General features: G+C 52.4%; 1 protein-coding gene across 1 annotated transcript; it reads right to left on the minus strand.

Moving 5' to 3' along the window:
* Positions 1-580: 580 nt before the first annotated feature.
* LOC149280743 (glycogen synthase kinase-3 beta-like) lies at positions 581-24,140 on the minus strand. The gene is given in 14 exon segments (XM_089500106.1): positions 581-648; positions 1,333-1,395; positions 1,398-1,430; positions 1,844-1,931; positions 1,933-2,009; positions 2,012-2,030; positions 2,705-2,800; positions 4,332-4,429; positions 4,648-4,754; positions 9,025-9,155; positions 9,386-9,496; positions 11,216-11,299; positions 14,597-14,790; positions 24,053-24,140. Coding segments are annotated over 14 exon segments (1,257 nt in total).
* Between the last annotated feature and the right edge of the window lie 1,472 nt (positions 24,141-25,612).

Genomic DNA, 25,612 nt, shown 5'->3' on the forward strand with positions numbered 1-25,612 from the left:
TAAGGCACTCCGAGAATCTAACCGGCGTGGCCCTGGGGCCGGCGGCGAACCACAGCCAAACTTATACTCTAATTGGTAATTTTTTTGGATGGGCTACCGGCCCCGGCCGGCCACTGGCGATTACAGCAGAATCCCTAGGAAAACATCAGGCGGGGGGCTGGAAGGAGTGGCGGCAACATCCCCGTTTAACCCTCATCTGCTGGAGCTGCTGCTCGCCGGCACACGAGTAGTTAAATCAGACCAGAAGAGAGAGGTGCAGCACTTAACGTCCCCCCTCTCCCCTAGATCACTAATGAGATAAAAAAATGAAAATAAAATAAAGAAAAACTGTATTTATAGATATTTTACAAGGTTAAATAACAATAATAATAAAAAAACTGAACCACTAAAATCAACAAAAGATGGCGTTTCCTTTACAGTTTCTTATGTATATATTTTTTTTCATTTTTTTTTTTGATAAATGTGGCCAGTGTTTTGTGGGAGGGGTCTCAGGGAAGGGGGTGTTCCCCCCCTCTCTGATTCCCCGCCCCTTTGCTACTATGCCCTTTTCGCCCGTGCGCTGAACATGCTTCTTATTGGCTCAGGTAGAGTTGGAGGCGGAGGCTGAGGCTGCGTTGGTGGTCGGCCCGCGATCCCCGGCGTTAGAATCTGAAACACAGACAGGCGGATGATCAAAGCCGGATCCCGTGTGGCGGGGGGATGGGCAGGGGGTCTTTGACCCATTTAATATTTCATTAGTGTAATTTAGACTATTTCGTATTATTTAAATTATAACAAAATTTATGATCCCCAGCACTGCGGGATTCCAAAACCCGTCCTGGAAATGTCTTTCGGTCAAGTAAAATTTTGCCGGGAGCGCTTGGTCATGTGACACAAGAGCAGACATTGATAGGGTGTTGCCATGGAAACCAGATACTTTTTAAAGGTTCCTTAAGGAATAAAATGACAAATCTGCTCAGGTTAATTTGGTTGACGTTGAAGAGCGAGTGCTTTGTCTAAGCGGAACAGCGGCTTTAAAGCTCCAGCCCTTATATTTATAGAATAATTCATTAGAATCCCCTCCACCCCAATTATCTGCATACCGCCTACTCAGCAGCGCGGATGCACAGGACACACACTGCCGAGCCCCCCACAAGAGTCTCAGGACCCCACTGATTTCAATGGGTTTGATGGATCTGTTAAAGGTGCTGGTTCCGGGCTCTTGGGCACCGGTTCCGCACCATGCATGGAGGGGGGTGGAGAGACTGGGGGGGTGCTGGGTGTGGAGGGGATGGGGAGACTGGGGGGTGTTGGGTGTGGAGGGGGTGATGGGGGTCCTGCGTCTCTGCTCACCTGATGTGGCGGTGGCGTTCGTGGGCGCAGACGCCGGGGCCTGGTTCCGTGCATGCGATGGATGAGGGTAGACGATAGGGAGGGATTGCTTGATAATTCTACAGGAGAGAGAACATCTGAACTGGATTAGTGAGAAACAAAAGCCATGCGCTCTATAACCACCCAGGCTGGGAGGCAGATCCGGTCTTACTGCAGTGGACGGTGGTGGCATCCCCAAGTAATCCCAAAAGTTAAAAGGTGTCGTCAAATTTAAATTTAATTTAAAAATATGCTGACAGCGGGGTGAACACGGCTCCCCAAAAAAAGAAATATGGCTGCCCTTTAAATTAACCCTTTGTCCTCTGACTACAGGCCCCTTTACAAGACTAACTCTCCCGATTATTTGTGGCAGTCCCGTTAAAGGAGTGGTTTGGACAGGGAACCTCTTAAAGTGACAGTGACCTAAAACATCACTGCCCCACGCCCCACCTCAAGCACCCCCTTAGTTACCCCAGGACGGGCCATTGGGTACCTTGAGTGGTAAAGTTAAAGAGTGGAGGGAAATCCCGGCCATTGGGAAGCTTGGGATTGGGGTCTCGCAGCTCGTCGAAGAAGGAGTGGGGCGCAGGCATCCAGGGGGGTGAGGCGTGCGGTTGGCGTGTACTCCAGCAGCCGCGAACACAGCGCGATGGCCTCGGGGGGGTGCGCGCCCTGAATACCTGCAAAAAGACATAACCCTTTAAAGACAAAAAAATAGATCTGACTGCTGAGTCGGCCGCTCTTAGCCTTTTCCGCAGTGGGATGGATGGATGGATGGGATGGATGGGTGGTCTCACCGAACATAATTGCCCACAGGGATCCCTTAAATACACGCTAAGAGCCTGTAACACGCGTGACCGGGGTATCCACCTCCCCCCCACCCAAATGGACCCCCCAAGACTCAACAGGGATTTTGGGTTGGGAATGTCAGAAAAGCCCAAATATATAAATTAGAGGTCCGGGCACCGCGTGGAAAAACACGCATCTCCTTTCCGTGATCTTGGAGCTACACGCAGATAATCAAGAACGTTCCATGTTCTAAAATAGCTTTTTAAACCATTAAATGAATGCACATGGCAGTCAATTACTACAAACAACCCTAATCGGGGTAGGATTTGGGGAGGACTGGGGGCTGCTTTGTGACTGCAGGAATGAGGTGCTCGGCACCACTATACATTATGGAACGAGGCAGGAGCCCCGACCGGCCCCCCGTCACCCCTCTTGCCGTTAAGGCCCCCGGGTATCATGCGGTTTAGAGATGGTGGATGGAGCAAGCTGGGGGTTAATGGCTGCAGCAGCCGCGGTGGCACCCAGACAGGTAGGGGGGCTGCATGCGCAACCTCGGGGGGCTCACCTTTGTCCAGGGATGCGCCTTTATCTGGGGGAACTTGAACTCGGTGTAGTTGGGGTTCATTTCTCTGATCTGCTCCCGCGTCGGCGTTCCTAGAACCTGAAACACAGAGGAGCCGTCGTGATTAAACACCTGGGAGCCGCAGCGGCCCTCACCTACTGGGGGCCACGGCTAATGAGCCGCGCAGGAGCCGGGGGCCCTCACCTACTGGGGGCCACGGCTAATGAGACACGCAGGAGCCGGGATCGGAGGCAGCCTGTGGCAGAGCCCAGCGTTATCTGACCAATTCTCTCCATCACAATTGGAGGAAGATAACTTATAACCCTGTATAATGTATAGATAAATCAGTGACCGGCCCCCTGTATAATGTATAGATAAATCAGTGACTGGCCCCTGTATAATGTATAGATAAATCAGTGACCGGCCCCTGTATAATGTATAGATAAATCAGTGACCGGCCCCCTGTATAATGTATAGATAAATCAGTGACTGGCCCCTGTATAATGTATAGATAAATCAGCGGGCCGGCCCCTGTATACCGCGGGGCATCTGACGCTGTGATGTCACAGAACCCGAACGCATGGATCTGCTGTAACAGCCGCAAGCGAACAACTTCCAGATAGAGACTCCTTATAACCCAGAAACCAACAGTTTGCCTGCGGATCAGATGCATTCAGCCCATTATTTCCTGCTGCAAAATCTTTTCTGCTGGGGGCTGTTCCATTTATCCACTACCCTCTCAGTAAAGTAAAACTTCCTTCCGTTCCATCTCAGTCTCTGACTCTCTAGTGTTAGATTCCAGTCTCTTGTAATTTTTCTCCTCCTTTAGAATAAATTCCCTCCCGTCCTATTAACCCCTTTATGGATTTAAACGTCTCTCCCCATTTTCTCTCTCTTCTCTCCCATGTCGGACACATTGAGACCCCTCGCCTTCCCTGATAAATGATCCCCACTAGGGGGCAGCGTGGCCGTCTGGAGGGGCCGCTCTGTTCATTTCAGTTCTGAAGCTGCAGACGGTTGAATCGTTAAAGACTTGATTAGCGGGAAAAGGGTTTATAACGAACGTACAGCGCCGTGGAATATGATGGTGCTATAGAAAATAAACAAGAATCAATCCTCCGCTGTAAAAGCGTACTACGCCCCAGCAGATAAACCTGCCTGAAACAGCTGGATGGGGAGGAATAATTACGCGGGAAGTTAAACCGGCTCCGATGGTATTTACATAAAGCTGAAGTTATCGCTGTCAGTTACTTAGTCGATCTCCCCCGTGAAATAGCGACAGACCCTCCTACATTCTTATCGCCATCACAGCAGACGTGAAAGCGGACTGAAAACCATTTAACACTTTTTTTATTTCGTTTTAGGTCATAAATCTGGTTTCCTGCACTTTGTCACTCATTTCGTGTCCCCGGCCCCCCCGGAGAGCTTCAGCAGAAAGGCGGAATCCTCCAACAGGCCAGAACCACGCGGCCGATCCGCGGAGACAGAAGCACGTTCTGCACCTCTCTTTCCGCAAAGGGGTGGAGCCACAGGGACAGCCTCTCCCCGTTCCTCCAATCGAGGGAGAGGGCGTGTTTGGAGGCTCCACCTCCAGAAGAACCGAACACAAAGCCTGGGTTTTGGTTCTCACCTTGATGATTTCCACCAGCTGGTCCACCCCGCTGTCCCCGGGGAAGATGGGCTGCCCGAGGAGGAGCTCCGCCAGCACGCAGCCCGCCGACCACACATCTGGGGGAGAAAGCAGCGCATGTTACAGAAAGAACCACAACCCCCCCCCGAACAAATACCACAGCTTGGGGTAATAAACGGGTAACGCTGGAAAATAACCACCCTTCAGTAGTACTAGCAGCGACCGGACGCACAGATGGCAGCAGCAAATGCCAGCAAAACCTGCTGCTTGGTTAACCAGTGATGGGGATCTGGGGGCACGAAGACCCTCGCCATACCTATACTGGACGTGTAATCGGTGGCTCCAAAGATCAACTCTGGCGCCCTGTAGTACCGGGAGCAGATGTAGGACACGTTGGGCTCTCCGCGGACGAGCTGCTTCGCGCTGGAAGAAAAGAGACCAAAGACATGAACGTTACGGTATACAGTAATAACCCCCCCCAGCGCTGTATACAGTAATATAACCCCCCCCAGCACTGTATACAGTAATATAACCCCCCCCGGCGCAGTATACAGTAATATAACCCCCCCCCCGGCGCTGTATACAGTAATATAACCTCCCGGCGCTGTATACAGTAATATAACCCCCCCCCGGCGCAGTATACAGTAATATAACCCCCCCCCGGCGCAGTATACAGTAATATAACCCCCCCCCGGCGCAGTATACAGTAATATAACCCCCCCCCGGCGCTGTATACAGTAATATAACCCCCCCGGCGCTGTATACAGTAATATAACCCCACAACGCTGTATACAGTAATATAACCCCCCCAGCGGTGTATACAGTAATATAACACCCCCCCAGCGCTGTATACAGTAATATAAGCCCCCCAGCGCTGTATACTGTAATATAACCCTGTTACAGGGTCACCGTACCCAAGGCCGGGTCCCCCTGTTTGAGGGCTGAGGAATCACCAGTCAGTCCCTCATACGGATCGCACTCAGCTATCCACGGATCATCCAGACCACCATTCGTAGCAAACCAAGAAGAACTCTCTTTATTACAAACACACAGAACTTTATACAATCTCAATGCAATGTGTACCGAACCCAACCCCCAATCCCATCACTCCCATCCCATCACAAATCCCATCAGTATACAGGGGATGTATCAGGTGAGGGGATTACAGAATACAATGGGTTCCCCCACCTGTGTTATCCCCCCTGTAGTGCGGGTGCCGTCTGGGCAGACAGGGCTGTGTTGGCTGATTAAGAGCCCCAGCCAGATTATAGGATCGTCTCTTTGAAGGCTGGAGCTGAGCCACATCAGTCTCTGGGCCGGTTACACAATAAACACAATATAATATATTACCGGGTCACGGTATACAGAACCGGACACAAAAGTGCTCCGTGACCCGGCTAAACTTCATATGACACATGAGCCAGCTAGCCTGGCCCTGTCACAGATCTCCCCCAGCGCTGTATACCGTAATATAACCCCCCCCAGCGCTGTATACCGTAATATAACCCCCCCAGCGCTGTATACAGTAAATACAACGCCCAGCGCTGTATACAGTAATATAACCCCCCCCAGGGCTATATACAGTAATATAACCCCCCCCAGGGCTATATACAGTAATATAACCCCCCCCCAGGGCTATATACAGTAATATAACCCCCCCCCGGCGCTGTATACAGTAATAACCCCCCCAGCGCTGTATACAGTAATATACCCCCTCAGCGCTGTATACAGTAATATAACCCCCAGCGCTGTATACAGTAATATAACCCCCAGCGCTGTATACAGTAATATAACCCCCAGCGCTGTATACAGTAATACCCCCCCAGCGCTGTATACAGTAATACCCCCCCCAGCGCTGTATACAGTAATATAACCCCCCAGCGCTGTATACAGTAATATAACCCCCCAGCGCTGTATACAGTAATATAACCCCCCAGCGCTGTATACAGTAATATAACCCCCCGCGCTGTATACAGTAATACAACCCCCAGCGCTGTATACAGTAATACAACCCCCAGCGCTGTATACAGTAATACCCCCCCCAGCGCTGTATACAGTAATATAACCCCCCAGGGCGGTATACAGTAATATACCCCCTCAGCACTGTATACAGTAATATAACCCCCAGCGCTGTATACAGTAATATAACCCCCAGCGCTGTATACAGTAATATAACCCCCCAGCGCTGTATACAGTAATATAACCCCCAGCGCTGTATACAGTAATATAACCCCCAGCGCTGTATACAGTAATATAACCCCCAGCGCTGTATACAGTAATATAACCCCCAGCGCTGTATACAGTAATATAACCCCCAGCGCTGTATACAGTAATATAACCCCCCAGCGCTGTATACAGTAATACCCCCCCAGCGCTGTATACAGTAATGTTGGTCGGTGACAAAAACCTGGTTTTATCTCATTTTGTTCCAATAAACTCCCTTTATCTGCAGACCTGGAGCTGCCGTCGCTGTCAGTCATTGTGATATTTTGGGTCACTGAACTGATGCTTTATGGCGATGCTAATGAAGTCCGTTCCTCCATAGACTTGCATTAGTCAGAGAGTCCGACTGGGTGATTAAGACCGAGCCATTCTATTGCCCCCCCACAGGCAGTATGATAAGGAGTCGGGGGTTAGTAGATCGGGGATCAGATAACGGAGCGAGAATCATACAAACGGCTGATATGCAGCTGCCTGAAAACTTTATGGGGGCAAAAAAGGAAACAGAAATGAGGTTAGTCCTCTGATGAAGTAACACCGATATACGATACAGCCTTCGGGGTCAACATGCGGGGAACAAATTGCCCCCAGCAGGTAGGGAAGATGCCGTGAACGAGGCTATACGGTGGGGTTTACTGAGGTTTTGCGGTGCGGGGAGATTAATTTGTTAATCCGGTGATTAGACGCGGAGAGGAGGATTTTAACGAACGCGTGAATGGAGGCTGAGAAGGAGTTTAATGAATTGTTTCCGGCCGAACAAATCACAGACTGGGAGTCCTTTGTACTTTCTGAGCGTCGCCATAATCCTAGCGTTTAGCGGGAGGTAAAGAGAGTAAACTGCCGGCACCGGAGCCAACAGGCACATTCTATTAACATTATTAGGGATGCACCGATATATCGGCGAAAAGGGCATTATCAGCAAAATGGGCGAAAATAATCAGCCGCAGGGGCCGGACAGCTTACCTGCGCGTTGGTCGCACACACTGCGCGAGCGTCTCTTGTACCGGCCAGGGGAAGCAAGAACCCAGCAGAGTCACATGACTCTGCTTCATTCCTTCTTCCCCTGGGGGTGGGACAAGAGAAGCTGCAGAGGGAAGAAGCCGGGCCCCTGCAGAGGTCTGCGAGTGAGAGATCTGCAGTTCAGGTAAGGGGGCGGGGGAGGGTATATGAATGAGTATATGAATCAGTGAGTGAATGTTTGTTAATGAATGAGTGTGCGTGTGATAGCATGGATGTGTAAGTGTGTGTATGTTGTTGATTTGTTTTGTCCAATTTTGGCGTAACTTAAGAAAAGTGTTTTTTTTTTTGTTTTTTTTTTAAAGGTGTGTGTGTGTGGGGGGGCGTATTTTCTGTTTCGGGCAAGTGAATCCTGAATTTTTGGTTTCAGTTTCGGTCCAGATTTTTCATTTCGGTGCATCCCTAACATACTTGTACAGAGCTATACTTTCCTGAGAGGGTGGTAGATAAGTGGAACAGCCTCCCAGCAGAAGTATGTGAGATAGCTCACTTGGTTCAAATCCTGGCAGCCCTGCATCCTACCGAGCGCCACGGACCGGTAATAAAATCCGAATATAATCTATTATTCCGATGCCACTGGGAGAAAGGTGCTATAAACAGGACTCGTTATATTAAGTTGTTAGGTGGTAGAGGGTAATACAGTGAGGGTATTAAACATGCGCAGGATAGACATACGGCTCCTGAATCTAAGACGAGACCAACGACTGATTAAGGTTTGAGTCGTTACAGCAGGAGAAACGGGCGACCAGACGGGGGCGGCCGGGGGGCCGATCTGCCGGGAGAGTCTATGTTTCTATGGCGTTGAGAAACGTATCCAGCCTCTCGGGATGTAAATGGCGTCCGGCTGTAAGAAGCGTACTTGGCTAGGAGGCGGCATCAGGGCTCGGGGTAAACGGGAAGGAAATCACGATCTGCTGTTTTAATATGATACACGTATGAGATTATGGAAACGTGTGACATGTATCATCATATCATACACCACGGGAAAGGCTTCTGTGGACACGCAGCCGACACGCAGGCCATGCGCTGAAACCTGCCTGTACCTGCCGAAGGGGAAAACTCGCTTATCACAGCAAATATCAGACACGCGAATACATAGACGGGGGGGACAGAGACACAAGAGCAAACTGACACGTGAAAGGGCGCAGCGTACACAAGCCAGGGCTGGAGGGCAAATTTTACCCATTTATTCCTCCCCAAAAAACAAAAAAACAAAACAAAAACACCAAAACACGCAGCATATCTTGGCACTGATTGGATAACTCTCTCTGCAAGTCTGATTTGGGATCCCTCAGTCTTTCATGATCGTTTTTAATCCCTGAAACCATTACTTCAGTCGCCTCCTCTGAACTGTCTCCAGTGTACCCACTACTCAGGAGGCAGAAGCGACCCCCCCCACCACCACCTGCCACTAATGCCCCTCGCTGTACACCCAGCCCGTGCGAACGGGGCTTACCTGCCAAAGTCGCAGAGCTTCAGCACCGCTGTGTCCGGGTCGAGCAGCAGGTTCTGGGGCTTGATGTCTCGGTGGCAGATCCCGAAGGAATGGATGTACGCTAAACTGCGGAACAGCTGATACATGTACAACTGCGAGGAGAGAGAGAGAGAGAGCGTGAGAGAGAGGGAGCGAGCGAGAGAGCGAGAGAAAGAGAGAGGGAGCGAGCGAAAGAGAGGGAGCGAGCGAGCGAGAGAAAGAGAGGGAGCGAGCGAAAGAGAGGGAGCGAGCGAGAGAAAGAGAGGGAGAAAGAGAGGGTCTGGCGCGCCGGGAGATGTATATACAGAGAAGCCGCGGAGGGTAATGGCCGCCATGTTATTACCTTGACGTAGATCATGGGCAGGGCCTGCTTGGCGCGGCTGTAATGTCTGGCGACTCTGTACACCGTCTCGGGAACGTAATCCAGCACGAGATTCAGATAAACCTCATCCTTCTGCAAGAGACAACACAGCGAGTCAGAGGGGCGGCGGAGCATCGATGGGGGGCAGAGAGAAGGCGGCGGGCGCATTGCTGGGGGGTGTCAGAGCGGAGGGGGCACTGCACTGCTGGGGGGGGTCGGAGGGGCGGTGGGAGACATCACTGGGGGTCAGAAGGGAAGCAGCAAACACTCAGATGGGGCAGAGAAGGATATGGTAGAAATCCTGCACATGTCCCCTTGCCAGATACCCCTGCCCCTGGCAGCGTGTTCATTTAAAAATGTATCCAGAGTCTGAGCGAGACGAATCCCCCTAACAGGGCTTGTCCACGGCATCACGTTACTGCAATCACGTCAAGCAGCGACAGACAGATGTTTAAAAAGACGAGTCCTCCATTAAACTCGGCCTGGATCCTTTCCATGCTCCAACAGGCAGCTCGGTATCTGCCCTGGCAGGGTCATTCTTGTCCCGCTTTGCTGGGGTCAGAGCCGCTCGCGGCAGGATTTAGATTCACGAGCCGGGGGGGGGGGGGGGCTATTCCATGACTGAGTCGTGTTGTCTGCACCGGCCGGATAACGACGAGCTGGGGGGGCCGGGAAGGTAAACGGGGTTCACAATCAGAAACCTGAATTGTACTACAGAAAGGTAACCCTTTGGGAATGTGGCCCCCAGCACCGGCTCCCTAACCCCCCCGGAGCGCACGGGGGTACCGGGGCACATACTGGGGCCGGTCTGCTTTTCATGCTGTAATAACCCCAATCATGTTCATTTTCCTAGAAAGCCGCCGTCCGCAGTCGTGTAAAAGAGCTCCGCGCCTCAGATAAAAATACACGGAGGACAAATCCAGCTGAGCCTGTCCGCACCCGGCCCCGAGCTTCACACACACACAGCTTTCTCAACCCCTCTGGCTAGGAGAGGGTTAACACCTAGCGGTGAGCGGACGGCAGCGGCTGCTTAAAATATTCGACCGGAATTCAAATAATAATAGAGCGCAGAATATAGAAAAAGGCAAAAAAAGGGAATTTGATACAAAGTAACTTCTTAAGTTGAAAGCGAAGGGTTAACCCCAGCCTGCCGGATCCAGCTGTCTCCACTGATCAGCAGCCTGTATGAGAGCTTTAATGGGATCCATGTGATCTGCCTGCAGGGGGCCGAGAGGCACTCGGAGGGCCGACTGCTTTGAAGTCAAGACTTTCAGATCTCACAAAAGGAAGGACTTTTCCAGCCCCATGGAGCAGCAGGGCGTCCGCCCCTCCCCCATCCAGTACGCGTGTGTGTGTGTGTGTGTGTGTGTGTGTGTGTGTGTAGAAGCGTTATAATTATTAATATTATTATTTTTAGTATTATTATACTTAAGAAAATGCATTTTTAAAAATTTTGAAATCTTTAACATACAAAATTACACAAAAAATGGTTCTGATCAGGGCCGTTTCGGATCACAGCGGTTCTGACGCGGCTTCTGCGTTCCGTTCGTTGAGTGTAATATATATTATATAACTCTGGTGACCGAGGCTCTGCCGTTGGCCCTTCGCCATGACGACGGGAGCATAAATCAGGGGGATGAAAGGTCTGCTGAACAGATCTGGAAAGAGCATAATAATCTCAGAGCCGGAACAAGCATAGGGGCCCCTGGGGCCACAAAGAAACCGAAACCCAAACACGTCCTGAATGCAGTCACACCAAGAAGCAGAGCCCGGGGTGCGAAGGAAGGCGCCTGCGCATGCGAAGCCTCTCACCTTCTCTCCGCTCGAGTAGAAGAAGTAGCGCAGCCGCACGATGTTGCAGTGATCCAACTTCCTCATTATCTGAAGCTCTCGGTTCTGAAAGAAACAAACAGAAAATTCTGCGTGAGGCAAACGGGACGAGCGAAGCGGCCATTAATACCACGGCTCGAGCGCGGCAGCGAGATAAAGCCCTGGTAGGAGTATACCGAGAAAAGATCTTCCCGTGTAACGGTTACCGGTCCGTGAAACACGCAGCAAACATACAGCTGTACAGCGTCAGTGATCACTATACGGAAGTGAGGCGCGCTGCCCCCCCCCCCCGGATTTCACAATGCATGGCACGGGGTTTCAACGGAACGCGGCAGACCCCAGCGTGTTATATTATAACCACATTTGTGGAGTTATAAAGCGCCTGCATATTCTGTGATGTGGTACAGAACCGGACGGAGCACCGGCACCCAGCGGGTAGAGTTACTGCGCGGCCCCGGTTCTCCCGGAGACAGCTGGGCAGCGTCCTGAAGTGACCTCTCTTTGTGGAGAGACTGCCCGCTGGAAGCGAGACACGCGTTTAACCCTCGCCGCGGGCCGTCTGCAGCCTCTGTACACCGTGCTAAGCTGGAGGCCGGGGAGGAATATCGCTTACTGATTAATATAGCACCATCATATTCTATAGCGCTGTACAACGGGTACATCACGAGCAAGGATTTAAAGAAACAAAGAGGGGAGACGGGCCCTGATCAAAGGAGCTTGCAATCTAGAAGACAGAATAAGAGCTATATGTTATACAACGCGAGACTCGCCCCACCTCCCCTACCCGGCGGCGGCAAAAACTAAGAAATAAGAAAAACGCCCCAAAACCCGACCCCATCGCCGCGTTTCCAGAGCAAGACAACAAGTCGGCCAATCAGACGCTTTACTTCTGCATCTCTGACGCTTATTAATAGTTTGAGACGTTTCATTTACAATTTTACCCAACGGAGGCCAAAACCGGGAGCAGCCGGTGGCAGGGCCAGCATTACCCAATTAATTAAAGCAATCAGGATGGGGAGGAATAATCACGTAGATCATTGGAACAGGAACTTAGGACTGCTGCTCATATTACATACACTATACACATTACACACACGCTGTATACAGTAATATAACCCCCAGCGCTGTATACAGTAATACCCCCAGCGCTATATACAGTAATACCCCCAGCGCTGTATACAGTAATATAACCCCCAGCGCTGTATACAGTAATATAACCCCCAGCGCTGTATACAGTAATATAACCCCCAGCGCTGTATACAGTAATATAACCCCCCAGCGCTGTATACAGTAATAACCCCCCAGCGCTGTATACAGTAATATAACCCCCCGGCGCTGTATACAGTAATATAACCCCCCGGCGCTGTATACAGTAATATAACCCCCAGCGCTGTATACAGTAATATAACCCCCCAGCGCTGTATACAGTAATATAACCCCCCAGCGCTGTATACAGTAATATAACCCCCAGCGCTGTATACAGTAATATAACCCCCCCAGCGCTGTATACAGTAATATAACCCCCCCAGCGCTGTATACAGTAATATAACCCCCCCAGCGCTGTATACAGTAATAATCCCTGGAGCCGCCATTGTTGTCAGTCATGTGATATTTTGGGTGATTTTCCCACACTGAGCTGATGCTTTATGGCAATGCTAATGAAGTCCGTTCCTCCATAGACTTTCATTAGTCAGAGAGTCCGCCTGGGTGATTAAGACTGAGCCATTCTATTGTCCCCCACAGGCAGTATGATAAAGAGTCGGGGGGTTTAGTAGATTGGGGGTCAGATAACAGAGCGAGAATCATACAAACGGCTGATATGCAGCTGCCTGAAATTATTATATTATGGGGGCAAAAACTACAAGTGGGGTAAAAAGAAGCAGAAAATATTTACGGAAACTTCTTTTTAATCCGATCCGAGGAATCAAACAAATGGCGGAGAATTTCCTCTTAACCCCCCCTCTGGCCATCGAATGGTTAAAGGGCTGATCTGAATTTAGACTCCGCGCAAAAAGCTGTGAAATCCGCTATGCGAGTCGGCAGCGAAACCCATCGACGAAAACATCCGGGCGGAGCGGGCGAGACCCCCAAACGCTCTCATTATTAGAGTTTCAGGGAAGTGACTGCAGCGGCCCCCGCCCAACCTAAATATAACAGCCGCGGACATCAAACGTTACTGACCACTCCAAAAGGTCACCCCCCCAATCAGCTTCCTGTCCTGACACCCCCCATAACGGCTGTCTGAACCAATCAACGACTTCACGGGGGAGAGAGACTAATGAATGGGGAGGAATAAGCCTATCCTTAGAGCAGGAAGTTCAGACGGCTGCTCCCCAGTGTAACAAAATAAAGGGATTTTCCAACACACACAATATATATATTTAACCGTCGCGCGGGCTTTCCGTAGGGGCAGACCTGCTAAATGTGTCATCCACGCTGCGCTCCTGCTACAGCAGCGATATTCTGTAATCTACGATAAACATATAAAGATGGCCTCAGACAACCTGCGCGACTGCAGCGACCGTTACCCAGAGCCCTCCAGCAGCGGGCGTCCAGACAGCGAGCGCACTGTCACCGTTATCACAGGGGAACATTGTACAGCGCTGCGGAATGTGACGGCGCTATATAAAACACACAGCCCAGGAAAGGGGTTAATGATGGCCAGCAATCCGGCTCTTATTAGGCCCTTTTCCGCTGGGTCATGTGACCTCCCCACATTCCTGGCTGCTTTGGCACGGGGAAGGGTAGTTTGTAGGGACTGAAGCCATGTGAGTCGGGACAGATCCAGCCAGGAAGTATGCGGAGAGCGGGGGAGGGGAGCCTGCGAGCGGCTGGAATCCGACAGCTGCTTCACACAGCCGGCAAGGAAAGCAGTGCAATCGCCATAGCAACCAGCGCAATAATTCAGCTTACTGCTCAACTATTAGCATTTTGCACGGAAACTGCTTTTTACAACCCGCCGGCAGATCGGCCCCATCCGGCCCCCGTCTCCCCTGCTGTAACGACTCGAACCTTAATCAGTCGTTGGTCTCGTCTTAGATTCAGGAGCCGTACGTCTATCCCATGCATGTTTAATACCCCTCACTGTATTACCCGCTACCACCTCTGCTGGGAGGGATTTGTCGTGCCCTGCTATAACATATTAATTAGACTTATAGAAACGGGTGAAGAGGGCCCTGCGCACAAGAGCTTACAATCTACAAGCAGTTGTGTGTGTTTCTGTTAGGGATGGAGGAGCGGGGGGGGGGGGATGCGGCAGCTCGTTCCTGTGCGCTAGACAGACATACATACAATTCTCATAGGCGACCAGACATACAACGCGGGGGGGCCCCGGCCGCCGTCCCACCGAGCGCACTCACTCACCTTAAAGCGCTTGTCCTGCAGGACTTTCTTGATGGCCACGAGCTCCCCCGAGTCGCAGAGCTTGGCCTGATAGACGACGCCGAACGAGCCGTTCCCGATCACCTTGGTGTCCGTGTAGCTGACCTCCTGCTGGCGGTCCGGACCCTGCCCCGGGGTCGCCACCACCGTCGTCACTTTGCTGCCGTCTTTGTCTCCTGAAAAATGAAATAGAATCGTGGTCAGATCTTTTATACCCCACGCCGCCCGCTCTGCCCCCCCTCAGCCCACCCCGACGGAGAGCGACCCGAAATCACCCCGAGCCGACGGCTACACGCAGAACACTGGGGGTCCGACCGCTCCGGCCCCATCGGCCACGAGACTTCCGTAATCATACAGCTGCAGCTATACCTGGGGCAGATCCGTCCGGACCCCCACCGAGTCAAATCCCCCTCCCGCTGCACGCCCCATCGAGTCCCCACAGTCCGTTTCTACCCTCTGAGGGGCAGCGTCCCATTGGTGGGCCATACCGCCCGAGCACTGCTTATGTAACATGGGCCAGAACACTATGACATGCAGCTCTGACATCATAGGTCACATGACCTCAGCTGCTGGCACTTTAAACAATTTAAAAGCCCCTTAGATATAATTTGAGGGGCCAGCGGCTCGTTCATCTACCCGCTAATTTGTGACTCGCAGTTATGAGCAATTTGCCCCGGGGCGGGTTATTTGAGGGCACGACGTTCCAATAAAGCAGCAGCGATGCAAGCAGAGCGGCGGCAGAGAATCTCGGGCCGGCCGCCGGGGTAAAGCTTTACCCGCAAACCCCATAAAGCATCATATCTCAAAATCATCCCGCGCGCTCCTTTACAATACATCCTGCTTGAAGCGAGGTGCAATAAACGTTCTGAAAATCACTCAGACGTCACATAGATTTCATTGGTATAAGGGACCCGTGTGCCAAAAAACGTGAAGGTGTAAGGAAAGGAAGTTTTACTTTATTGAGAGGATGGTAGATAAGTGGAACAGCCTCCCAGCAGAGGTGGTAGAGGGTAATACAGTGAGGGTATTAAACACGCACGGGATAGACATACGACTCCTGAATCTAGGAGTCACGCAAACGGCACACGGGTATACACCTCGGGACACACCAGACACGCGTGTAGAGCCAGAGGAAACGAGTCACTCGGATTATTCCTCCCATGTAAAAGGGGTTAACCAGTTCACCGCCGGTGCCTGCAGACAGGAGAGCCCCACCCGGCATATACATCACACCTGCTCGCAGCCAGCCGTCATACCGCCGTGTGCCCCGAGGGGAGACCTAACTAAGTTCAGGCAGGGCACCGACCCCTAAACACAAGTAACGCATCCCCCGGCCAACGCGCTGCAGTCAGATGCCGCAGGACCGCTGCGTCCGTCACACAAGCCCCGGCTGGGAACACAACGTGCCCAGAAAACGCCAGCAACGCTTCCCGGCTAACATCGGTGTGACGCCCCACGCCGACAGACGCCCCGGCAGAATATGCGACCTTCCCCCCTACTGTATGGAGGTTAACCATTTCACTGCCGCAGGGGCATTACCTCACTTATGCCAAACCTAATCAATATAAGCAAACCAACAAAGCCCAGCATGGAAAGAGTTAATCCGCCAACCAGCCGAGCCGTCCGTATGACCAGCCCGGAATGTGTAATCGTCTAACGATTAACACCAAACTCCTCAAATCCGTTCATTTAGTAAATAAAATAAATCCCGGGGGGTTTGGAACGCGGGATCATCTTCGATCAGGCAGGGGAAGGACGGTCCGTCAGGTAAACCGCTACAAATTCCCTGAAGTGTAATAAACAAGAGAGACTAATAAAGTTACAAGCAAAAAAAAAATAAAAAAATTACTATGTATAGTGAGCGAGGAAAGAGTATGATGCAATACAGCCGATTAAAGGGCTGGTCTACTAAATAAAGCATAATGTCCATTCCCCCGGAGACGCCCGCAGATACCCCCGGAGACGCCCGCAGATACCCCCGGAGACGCCCGCAGATACCCCCGGAGACGCCCGCAGATACCCTGGGCGAGTAATCGCCTCTCTCCAAACTTCTGCGGCTTTGGGGCAGGAAGAACGATCTTCTGATCTCACGACGGATTGGGGGGGGGGGGGGAAGGATCGTTAATCCTCCCGACAGACGCAGCATCGTCCAGACAGGAACGCCTCGGCCTCTTCCAACGGCTCCGCAGATCTCACCAAGTATTCACAGCCTGAGGAGAACGGACCCGGCGGAAACAGCACCGGAAAACAAACCGTCCGCGGCAACAACCAATCCGGAACCCTTCACTCAACAACGGGAGAGGGGGCCGGAGACGCCGAGCCCCCCAGTACCGGGACGCAGACGGAGGATCATTCATACACGATGCGTGTTCTCCAGCGACACACCTGGCCGTCCACGGGATTCCGAGGGCCGGTTCTTCTGCTCACCGGCCCGCTGTGGGGTCTTTCGGCAGTCAGGGGTGAGCGCGGGCGCCCCCCACACGGCCCCACAGAGCCCTCCAGGTGATACGCTAGTTTCCGGTACCGGCTTGGTGCAGGGATCCGTTTAGACCCCCGTGCCCTAATAAGAAGCGCTGCCATTGATTTTAACCCATCAAGCAGGTAATCAGCGGGAGGAATAGTCGCATACATCAAGAAAAGTGAAAAAGTGAATAGAAACCAGGAGTTTTCACACCGACGCAGTGAGACCCGGCAGCGCTGGAACCCGAACAACAGGGGCAAGAGACCAAACAACTACCCCCCCTCCCCCCATGAGTCCGACAGTGGCCCAGCTTCCCGGGACATTAACCCGCCGGCTCGCAGCGCATTCACCTGGCAATACCCACCACGGAGCTGCTCGCCTCTCGCACCCTCCCTGCGCCTCGCTCCTCGCACCCTCCCTGCGCCTCGCTCCTCGCACCCTCCCTGCGCCTCGCTCCTCGCACCCTCCCTGCGCCTCGCTCCTCGCACCCTCCCTGCTCCTCGCCTCTCGCACCCTCCCTGCTCCTCGCACCCTCCCTGCGCCTCGCTCCTCGCACCCTCCCCTCGCACCCTCCCTGCTCCTCGCCTCTCGCACCCTCCCTGTGCCTCGCCCCTCGCACCCTCCCTGCTCCTCGCCCCTCGCCTCTCGCACCCTCCCTGCGCCTCGCTCCTCGCCTCTCGCACCCTCCCTGCTCCTCGCCCCTCGCCTCTCGCACCCTCCCTGCGCCTCGCTCCTCGCCTCTCGCACCCTCCCTGCTCCTCGCCTCTCGCACCCTCCCTGCTCCTCGCCTCTCGCACCCTCCCTGCTCCTCGCCTCTCGCACCCTCCCTGCGCCTCGCCTCTCGCACCCTCCCTGCGCCTCGCCTCTCGCACCCTCCCTGCGCCTCGCCTCTCGCACCCTCCCTGCGCCTCGCCTCTCGCACCCTCCCTGCGCCTCGCCTCTCGCACCCTCCCTGCGCCTCGCTCCTCGCCTCTCGCACCCTCCCTGCGCCTCGCTCCTCGCCTCTCGCACCCTCCCTGCGCCTCGCCTCTCGCACCCTCCCTGCGCCTCGCCTCTCGCACCCTCCCTGCGCCTCGCCTCTCGCACCCTCCCTGCGCCTCGCTCCTCGCACCCTCCCTGCGCCTCGCCTCTCGCACCCTCCCTGCGCCTCGCCTCTCGCACCCTCCCTGCGCCTCGCCTCTCGCACCCTCCCTGCGCCTCGCCTCTCGCACCCTCCCTGCGCCTCGCTCCTCTTGTAATGCACGTTTGCCGTCACGCAGGGTCAGAGGTTCACCGCATGTCGGCGTCGGACATCAGCACAGTCCGCAGTGCATCAAGAAACCCCAAAGCCACAAGAGCTTGTGATCTAATACGGGAAGTCACCGGTCTTGCAAGAGAGCAGGAAGTTCCTTCATTCCCGACACAGAAGGGTTAAATACAAGGCTATAAAAATAAAGTTAAAAAAAGATCTTAAAAAGCTGAAATCCAGCCCGAATTCCACAGAGAGATGAGCGGACAATTTTATTGCGATACTCTTTGCCTGTACAGCCCGTCACGTATGATACACGCCAGCGACGGGTAAGAAACTGTGTATTCCACACGCAGACAGCAGAGGGGCAAAGATCAGCAGCGTTTAGGAGACGAGGCCCCAGGAGGGAATTACAGAGAGCGCTGAGATATTAAAAAGGAGGAGGAGGCGGGGGGGGGGAGCGGCCATCGCTGCCCCCGTTCATCAGAGAGGGGAACGCAGACCCTGCTGGCCGGGGGCACCGGGAAGACGCGTTACAAGGAGGGGAAATGATCCAACGAACAGAGCAAAGGACATTTCAGAACAAAACCCAGAGACACAGAGAGCCACCGGCCGACCTCACGGGGGCCGGACACGGAGAGCCGCCAGCAACGTCAGGGAGAATACAGGGGGTCTGGCAGGGCCCGCTGGACAGACCCCAAAGCTGCATAATGTAATAACCATGCGCGTCCGGGGTTCCTTAGGGGCTCGCAGGGAAGCTATTCTCGCACTGCAATACCGAGCGCATCACCGGCACCGAGAGGGTTAACATTTCACTCCCAGTAACCAGCCGGATATACCCAACACGGGCACACACTCATAAACCCTGTGAAGAAGGGACCGACGTGCTCTCTACTGCCTGCATTTCAACCCACATAATCCCCGACTACCACAACGACCCCTCAGCACCTCGAACGTGCACAGGAGGAGCCCCGAGCCCATCTCAGCAGGGGGACGGATCACATGTAGCGCGTGTTTTCCACCAAGGAAAGAGAAGTAACGGGGAGGAATAAATGTGCAAATCCTCCGAGAAGCGTTAATGGAAGAAGTGATGCGTCTGCGGTGACGAGGACAGGGGCCCAAACCCGGCGCTGCCCGTCTCATCACACAGATCAGCGCAGCATGCGAGACGGTGCAACGGTCTGCAGCCGTACCCAAACGTCCCGCGGCGGCCCATATCCGACAGCGACCTCGTAACCGACAGCCGGATAGTCCACGAGCGAGTGATTTACGCAATCAATGCGCTAGCAGGACGCAGCAATCACACGCTGGGGCACCGGCGGCAGCAATCAGTATATATTATATATATTCCTATATACCCCTACAGTTACTGCACGGCTGGCGGGTCACGAGCGCATCCTTCCTTCCGGAGGGCGGGATGAGCTGGGTAACGATACAAAAGGTCAGAGCAGGACAAGCCCGGGGGCAGAAACGTCCGCCGATACCCACCGGCCGGACCTAAAGGTTCCGTGTATTCCCTGCAGTCTAGATCCAACGATACGCGGCGCTGACCCACAACAGAGATCCGGAGACGTTACCACGGGGGCAACTTCAGAAAGAAATGGAGCTTCCGGGGCAACAGCGACCCTTCCAGGGAAAGCAGCACCAGGCCCGCTATTACCAGCAACTTCATTTGTAAACCTAACGTAACTTCCACCCCGAGCAGGAAGTTGGAAGCCGCTTCCTGTTCCCTCCCTCTGTCAGCCCGAGCAGGAAGTTGGAAGCCACTTCCTGTTCTCTCCCTCCCGTCAGCCCGAGCAGGAAGTTGGAAGCCACTTCCTGTTCTCTCCCTCCCATCAGCCCGAGCAGGAAGTTGGAAGCCACTTCCTGTTCTCTCCCTCCAGTCAGCCCGAGCAGGAAGTTGGAAGCCGTGTTGTTTTAGCGGACCGCGCATGAGACTCTAGCGTTAGAGATTGTTTCCAGCCGCGCAGCTCCCTCCGTAACGCTATTACAGATATCTCAGGGTGATTTATACCCTGTGCCGGGGCAGCAAGATGGCGGCTTCCACATGAGGGGATTTTATATAAATAGCACATTAACATTATTAACAGGAATTATGGACAATCTGGGATCTGAAAGGGACGTTAAGATTATTACTATGAGGAGCTGAGATTTCACTTTGGCCACAAGTTGGCTACCTTGGTGGTAGTTGGGCTACCATAATGTCCATACAGAGAGCAACAACAAGCCTGCTTCTCCCAACAACATTAACGTCGCCTCTACTCTGCCCAAAGTGCAGCAGATGTGAGTCGCGTTGGGTGCTCAGCCACCATACTTCTCATCCATGGTCCCTTTACACGCTACTCCTTGACATTGTGCACATTGCTGTATGAGAACTGCTGGAATCTGCTCCTCGTACCCGACGAATTTCCTCTATAGAATCACCTCGGACACAAAGATTACTTCAGCCCCGCGATTCAAGCATCTGGACGGACCATGAATTCAATGGGCTTCCTATACATACACACATATTATATATATATATATATATATATATATATATATATATATACACACACATACACATACATATATATACACACACATACACATATATATATACACACACATACACATATATACACACACATACACATATATATATACACACACATACACATACATATATATACACACATACACATATATATACACACACATATATATATATATTTACACACATATATATATATATACACATACAGATATATATATTACATTATATATATATATATATATATATATATATATATATATATATATATATATATATATGTTATTTATATTAATTTAAACCCCTTAACTACACAGAACTACATACAGATCATGACGGGGGCGGACTCGCCACACATGTCCCTGCCCATAACAGACCGGGAGCTCCTCCCACACTGGCTGGGGGCGGGGTTTACCACCAGACACATTGGTTTTCTACCCCTCCATGGACTGGCGGGGAAAGATTTGCTCTCACAGTTCTTACACTTTTTCTAAGTTACCTTTTATTACTCCTTTGCAGGCTCATTTTAGGGGCAAATTATAACAGCTGCCACCAGTGGGACAGCAACAAAAGGGGGGTGGGGAGGTTTTTTTTTTTTACCCTTTAAGTGCCGGGGCAAATTTTCGCCCATGGGGCTAGGCAATTTTTCTTAGTTTTGCTGCAGTTATTAGTATGCAGAAGTGATAAACCGCTTACACAAAAACATTTTATATATATATAAAAATTCAGGACATATTAAGCGACTCAACTATAACAGCTTACAGGCAAACTATGCATCCGATTACATGCGAAAAGGGCTAAAAAAATAAAAAGGAAACAAAAAACAAAAAAAACCCCATTACGTCTCCAACAAAAATGATAAAAGTAACAGAAATTAAATAATCCCCCCCCCCCAATACATTTATCCGCTTTTGCTGCTGTGCGGGTCCAATGGGGAGATACCACTAAAAGCAGGAGAAGGCAAAGCCCCATGCCCTGCATACCCCCCCCCCCACACCTCTGGCCCACAGGGCCACCTGACGGACGGACAACAGGCCGCGGGAAACCAAATTCATTTTAATCTGTAAAGCTACTGAGGGAAAAGTAAGAATTAGGAAAGCGACAAATGTAACAAAAACCCATTTTGATTAACCATTGCAGTACCAGAATACAGGCAGCAACACACTGGTTATCAATTTATACAATTAAATGTTGCCCCATTCATTATTTTTGCCAGGAATACTCAACTGTCATGTAACCAAAAATAGCAGGCGCCGATATGTTATCGTCATAGAAACTGGAAAAAAAAGTGTCTTGGAAGTTGCTGCGTTATTTTTATGTTATTAAAGCTTTGGAGGAAAGAGTAAAATGATAGACCTGCCGCAGTTTATGTGCTTCGTGTACGAGAGAGAGTGGAACGGCAGCTTTAAATCCACTTCCTCTCCGCGGTCTCTCCGGAAATCTCTGCTGGGGACTAACCTCAGGCCGTGTGACAGTCCTCATTACCAGCACTACAGTATACCCAGGCACAGCGAGGACTCCTGCCTGCAAACCTTTCACCCACATGTCCCCATAAACATGAACATACTCGCAGAACACACAGCGTGTGGCCCCGGGGCCAGATTTATTTCGGGAGCGGAGCGGGGCGGATCGAGTCCTCCCACCGCTGCCTCTTCCAAGGAAATGGCTTTTCAATGAATAGACGATCCAACGGCACGGGGCCCCCCGATCCAAAGGCACGGGGAAGGAACGCAAGCCGCCGATCACACGCCTCGCACGACATATACAATTAGTGATAACGGTGAATGAAAGGAACCGAATGAAAGGATTTTTCCCACGAATGGTTAATTGGTTTCTGTTTGTAATATTAAAGCCCAAGCGTCTCCGGATAAACGTTTACGGTATTATTTCCGAGCCCCTGATGTATAGCGGGTGCTGTGGCAGCGGCGCTGTCTGCCACGCCGGCACGGGGTCCGATCCCTCTGCCCATTCTTTCTGTCTATTCAAGGTGAAAAAGGGTGGGGTGGAGAGAAGACACGGCGGGGGGGGGGGAATCCTTCACCGGCCAATCAAACACCAGGGAGATCTATGTCATTCAATATATAACGGGGGCTGTAAAGCGGCTGACACTGGGCTCGCTCGCCGTTAAAGACCACCTGATGCGACGACGAGGCCGTGGCTTGCGTTAAGGTGGGGCTGAGGACAGCTGCACAGCCCCACACAATACATCCAATTCCCACCAGCCTGCTCTGCGTGTTTAAAGGCTAGAGATCCGGCTCGCTGTCCAAGAGAGCGTAGCGAGGGCCGCCCCGGACTCGCTGCGTTAGAAGCCTCAGATACTTCGCCGTCCTGCAGACATATTCCATGCTGCAGCAATGGCGGTGCATCGAGAAGAGACAGAGAGGCTGCCCCCCCAGGCACAGCCAGACAGCTGGGGGTCTCGGCAACGGTCAGAGACCCTCGGAAGCCACATTAAAAGTAATATCTATAAAGGACTTGTGACATTTGCAGCGGTGCCAGAAAACCAGATGGTCAATTAAGCAGCAGTGTGTGGGGGGGGGGGGGGTATCGATGTGCCTCATGTCCCAATCCCTACCACTGAACGGGATATTCCGAGATGCCTGGGGGGGGGGGCAATTAAAGGTTGCAAAGGCCAGGCCGGTACAGAGTCGCACATCACCACGGTGTATCACAGATCATGTGCATGAGGCTCAATATACCCTGTATTCCATGACATAATACATATTATTTGATGATGTCATTTTTACACAAGGCACTGCCAGGCAATCAGGTGACAGTAAGAGCAGGAGGTCATTGTGACGGGTAAAACGGGGAGGCAAAGCCATCTGTTCGTTGTGAACAAACCATAAATACCAATTAGCGATTGCAAGCTCTGGGGGACAGTCAATGCAAAGGACCCTACCAGATCTGGTCGGCACACCGGACGTTACGGAACCGGCAGAACTTATATTAAGCTTAACCAATTTTTTATATTTCACGTTTTGGAATTTTGGGCCAAAATCAGTTAAGACTCTAGAATTTTTCCCATTGGCTTAAATATCCGAGGCGCCAGAAGCGGGTTCGTCCAGAGACCAGAGGTTCGGTGCCAGCCGCGAATCCCAGGAGCCATGGCTACCTGGCACCTGTCCAGCTTCGGCCCGCCGGTCATTCTATGTGAGGGTATACGCCGGCACACACACCACGCCGCCCGTGCCCAGGAGAGGGGGGTATACTTACGGCTCACTTTCATGCTGCCAAACGCCGACGGCTGCTGCACTGGTTTACAGCTCTCCGCAAAGGAAGTGGTTCTCGGCCTCCCTGACATGATGCAGCCGCCCGCCTTCTCTCTCTTGGTTATAGAAGCCAGACAGAGGGCAAGACCATCAAGTCCCCCGAAGCGGAGAGCACAGCCTCTTCTTTTGGGGTTTAAGTCCCCCTTACCGGTCACCTTATCCCCAAGTCACTCCTGGTGCAGCATCCCTCAGGGGGCAATCCAATGGGGGTAACAAAATGGCAGCAGATGGGGGGGTGATCACGTAGGCAGCAGACAGTTGGGGGGTCACAGGGCCAAGTAACACCGGCACAGATAGGGGGTCTCAATGACTACCAGCTCTGGGGGAGGGGACTCCGTATACAGGGGGTGCCAAGTAGGATGGGGGCGGGGGGGGGATGTCTCCGGGGCCCCTGGAGCAGCTGGGCCCCTTAGCAGCGAGCTGAGGGCGGGGAGGATAGACAAAATACGGTCATGGCGGCTCCCCCGCAAGGCCAGGCCTACTGCTTCTCACAGGAAAACTCAAAATGGCGACCTGCAGGTTCCCCCGCTAGTCAGGCGCTCCTGGGGGCCAATGTCTGGGAGGTTATGTCACCGAAGCGCCCTGTGCCCTCTCCCCTGAGGGGAACTGCCGCCGCCTGCCTCCCGGGGTGATATGGAGGTCCTGTCACTAGCTATACGCGGGGTTTCTTGCCGATTCCTCTGATATCCGCCGCTCCGCGATCGAGCTCTTTCCCTTTGTCACCCTCCGTCCGACTGACCGCATTTGCCTGTCGGTTTTTTTTTTCCCTGTAATGCCCTCCTCCTTCTCTTCACAATGACGCAGCGCCCTGCGAAGTTTACACGAATACGCTGCAGAAGTAGCGTAAGTACAATAGAGAATAGGAGTAAGGGCGGGGAAACTGCTGCCAGTTCCTGAATGACGTCCCACTCCAAGATGGCCAAGCCCACAACCCTCGCCAGCAAAGCACAGCCAATCGTCGAAAGGGTTGGTAAGATGGGCAGGGAAAAGAGCTACCGCTAGACCAATGAAAAAGGAAACCAGTGTCCGCTCGGCGCTTTCCTTTGCTCCTCCTCCGTGCCTCACCGTTCCAGATACTCGCATGCGATTGGCTCCTCTTCTAGGGCGTTAACGATCTTAGCCAATGCAAAGCGTGCATTGCTCTTCCCCGCTTTCTCTTGCAGTCTATTGAACGCTCATTGGTTTATCATATCCCTCTCTGCTGCAACGCCTAAGGATAAAGGCGACCAGAAAAAAAAAATGCAAGGAGGGCTGTGATTGGTGAGAGCGTGCAGCTGCAGCAGCGGCAGAAACAAGGAGGGGGCGGAAGTAGGTGTGGCAAATCCTTTTAAGACACCGGAAGTGTGACCTTTAGCACGTATTTAGGCGGTCTAATGTTGAGTTGCTATGGTGATGGGGTGCTTAGCGTAGAATCTGATTTCCATAGCTGGTAGTTCTGTCTCAGGGTCGATCGTCACTTTAGGCTTCGTGGCCAAGCATGTTGTTGTGCATAAGTGAATGTCTG

This window comes from Sceloporus occidentalis, unplaced genomic scaffold, assembly GCF_023333645.1.
Source record: "Sceloporus occidentalis isolate IW3139 unplaced genomic scaffold, rSceOcc1.0.p SCAF_148, whole genome shotgun sequence".
Taxonomy (NCBI): domain Eukaryota; kingdom Metazoa; phylum Chordata; class Lepidosauria; order Squamata; family Phrynosomatidae; genus Sceloporus; species Sceloporus occidentalis.